At 38.0% G+C, this 2,628-nt stretch overlaps 1 protein-coding gene and 1 long non-coding RNA gene across 5 annotated transcripts in view; one reads left to right on the top strand and one right to left on the bottom strand.

The window, feature by feature from the left end:
- Positions 1–2,628, top strand: part of LOC106961250 (uncharacterized) — a 24,735-nt gene that overhangs the window by 8,255 nt on the left and 13,852 nt on the right. The window lies entirely within an intron of this gene.
- LOC106961245 (cytochrome P450 2J6-like) overlaps positions 1–2,628 on the bottom strand; it is a 21,335-nt gene that overhangs the window by 7,794 nt on the left and 10,913 nt on the right. Inside the window, exon 1 of one of the 4 annotated variants that reach the window (XM_015054833.1) lies at positions 331–610. The exons of the other annotated variants lie outside the window; for them this stretch is intronic. Coding sequence (XP_014910319.1) covers positions 331–522 — 192 coding nt within the window. The 5' untranslated portion in view covers positions 523–610. Of the gene's footprint in view, positions 1–330; positions 611–2,628 lie in introns of those variants that run through there. 4 annotated transcript variants of the gene reach the window in all.

The raw sequence follows: 2,628 nt of genomic DNA, 5'->3' as shown, positions 1-2,628 counted from the left end.
AAATAATGGTCAGTGCAAAGTAACCTGCAAATTCTTTGGTGGGGGGCAGTGAGGGATCTGGATAAGGGCTAGGGGGGCGCTGGCACAAAAAAGGTTGAGAAACACTGCTTTAGTTCCTGAATTTAACACTACATAAATGAAGGCAATCAGGCTGCTATAAATGATATCTTCCTATTTCTTTGCTTAATTTGTAATTACTGAAAGAATGCACAACCTCAGAAAACCTTTTCATATTAAAGCTCACAAGAATTTTTTATAAGCATGAGTTTGCCCTATTTTCAATCCTTTACGTTAAAATATCTTCATAAATTATGTCTTCGTAATCCATACCTTGGTGAAACAAACATGAGGATGTTTGGTGTCCAAACTTAAGATGTTCCCCACAAAGGGGAGAGCCTTCGGTCCTGGAGGAAAGTTTGCTGGTGTCCGGTTCCTAATGAAGTCGGCTATCAAAAGGAAGGAAAACATAAACAAAAGTATCCCCTTGACGTCCAAACTCAGGAAAATATCATAGAGCCACATGGTTGGAGATCCAAACAGGCAGCAGCAGAAGAAATGTGTGTGCTGCTGTTTTTCCACCTGCTGTTTCTATATAGTCTGTGGAGAATTGACTGAAATATCTTGAGTTAAGCACGTTGGTGTCAGGGAACTGAAAAACAAAATGTTCCTCTGGCTGCATATATGGAAAAATTGTTACATAACACACTGCAAACCACTCCTACCTGAACCATGAACCTAGCTTCAGTTGTGATGTAACCAGTGGTATTTGAACCCTCATGAGATTAGATTTAGCTAAAATCCTCAGTGAATTTCAATTCTGTCCTGAATTTTGGTTCTCCATTATAAAATATCTCAGAAAATCTAACATCTGACCTCAACTATCATAAGAAACTTGGGAGAAGTCAAAGCATGTGACCAACATGTCTACAGAAACGGACACATTTTAATTTGTGCATGGAGAAATTGTCTCTGTGGTGACGTGTTTAAAAGTTAAACCAGATGTTAGCTGGCTTTTCTTGGATGGAAGGAAAGTCAGCCCTGATGATCCTTCCTGCAGACCAAATTGTTTGCTGCCATTTGGTGATGTTTCGTTTTGTGGACGAGACAAACCAAACGATAATGGATGTGGACTAGCCTGGCCATTGCCTTCCTATGCTTTTTTGCTTGATTCAAATCTTGTTTTAAAGCTCATCTAGGGCTTTCTCACATTGACTTGGATTTCAACTGGGTCAATCAGTGAACGGAAGAAACAATGTCAATTTTCTGCGGCGTTTTAGAATTGTTGTCCACCTGTAGGTATAGCAATGGAAGTGAGTGGAGCCGAACCTGGTTTGCATTTTCAGTGACTTTAATCAAGGTGTCTTTTGTAACAACCATCTTGTGCAAAGCCAATACCTGCTGCTTTTCACCCTGTCAACTTTGCTGCAGTCTGCAAAAGGACTGCTCAGATTGTGTGTTCTTGAGTAGCAGCCAACTGGACAAAGTATGTTGATAGCAAAAGGCACCGACCATATTTGCAGTGCATCGGCTTGTAAATGAGCTTAAATGAGGCGAACTAGTTTGACAACTTAAACTAGGCAAAAAGTACAGAAAATGGATGGATGGATAAAAAGATCAAAACAAAAAAACCCCTCCAACATCAAATAGACAAGTGAAACTAGCTACTAACTGCAGGTCTTTTTGAGTATTTTTTTAATCAACATTCTCAAAATAAATGATCGACAGTTATAGCAGAACCGATCAGGCTCATTCCAGTTGGATCAAGAACATCTGTGAACATCTATTTACGCAGCTTGACTCTGATTTTCAAATGAATTCAGGGCTAGACGTAAAGTGGGTCATTTCTAATGAAGCTGAAGTTGGTTTCCGATTCCAGCTTCCGATTCGAGAAATGGTTAAAGGGTGATTCCACCTAATTTTTCACTACCTTCCGCATCTTTAATCGACTCTAGTTTAAAAACTACCACGGCTAGAGTCTTCAAAGCTGGACTGGATTATTCTCATCTAATAGCAGAATATCTAGACCCATGTTTCTGATTTGTGAAACTTCAATAAAGTTTGATTTCACCACTTTTTTGGATCTATGTCCTAGTATAACTGCTCCAGCTCCAAAACTATAACACCTACAGTCTTCAAACTTTGACTAGATCATTGTCAACTAATAGAATATTTATAACCATGTTTGTGATTTGTGAAACTTTTTTCTGATTTGTGAAACATTTCTCTCTCTTTTTTATTTGTTTTACCTTTTTCCACACAGAAATTATACCATGTCCAATTTATTTAAAAATTCCAAAGGGCAAAACACTATTACCTCCTGAAATCTTGGAGATATTTCTGTGTGAGTGACAAAGGAAAACCCTTCCTCTCCAGCAGTTCATACATTATAATTTATTATACAATAACGTTTTATATACTAATTATTTTTAGGACAATAGATATCCATTGGACTTTCTCTCAAAAGCATTCCCTTTATGTTATCAATAATATATTGTGTTTTACACACGCCTGGTACATGAACAATGTTTGCAATGCAAATAATAAAAAATCTTGGTTACTTTCAAAAAGCTTGCACCAGTGTTGTGGTACTCGAGATCGGTCTTGGTCTCGAGTCCGGTCTTAAGACCG

This window comes from Poecilia latipinna, unplaced genomic scaffold, assembly GCF_001443285.1.
Source record: "Poecilia latipinna isolate Pla-1442-1.1 unplaced genomic scaffold, P_latipinna-1.0 Scaffold1281, whole genome shotgun sequence".
Lineage (NCBI taxonomy): Eukaryota > Metazoa > Chordata > Actinopteri > Cyprinodontiformes > Poeciliidae > Poecilia > Poecilia latipinna.
This window is presented reverse-complemented; position numbering and strand designations above follow the sequence as displayed.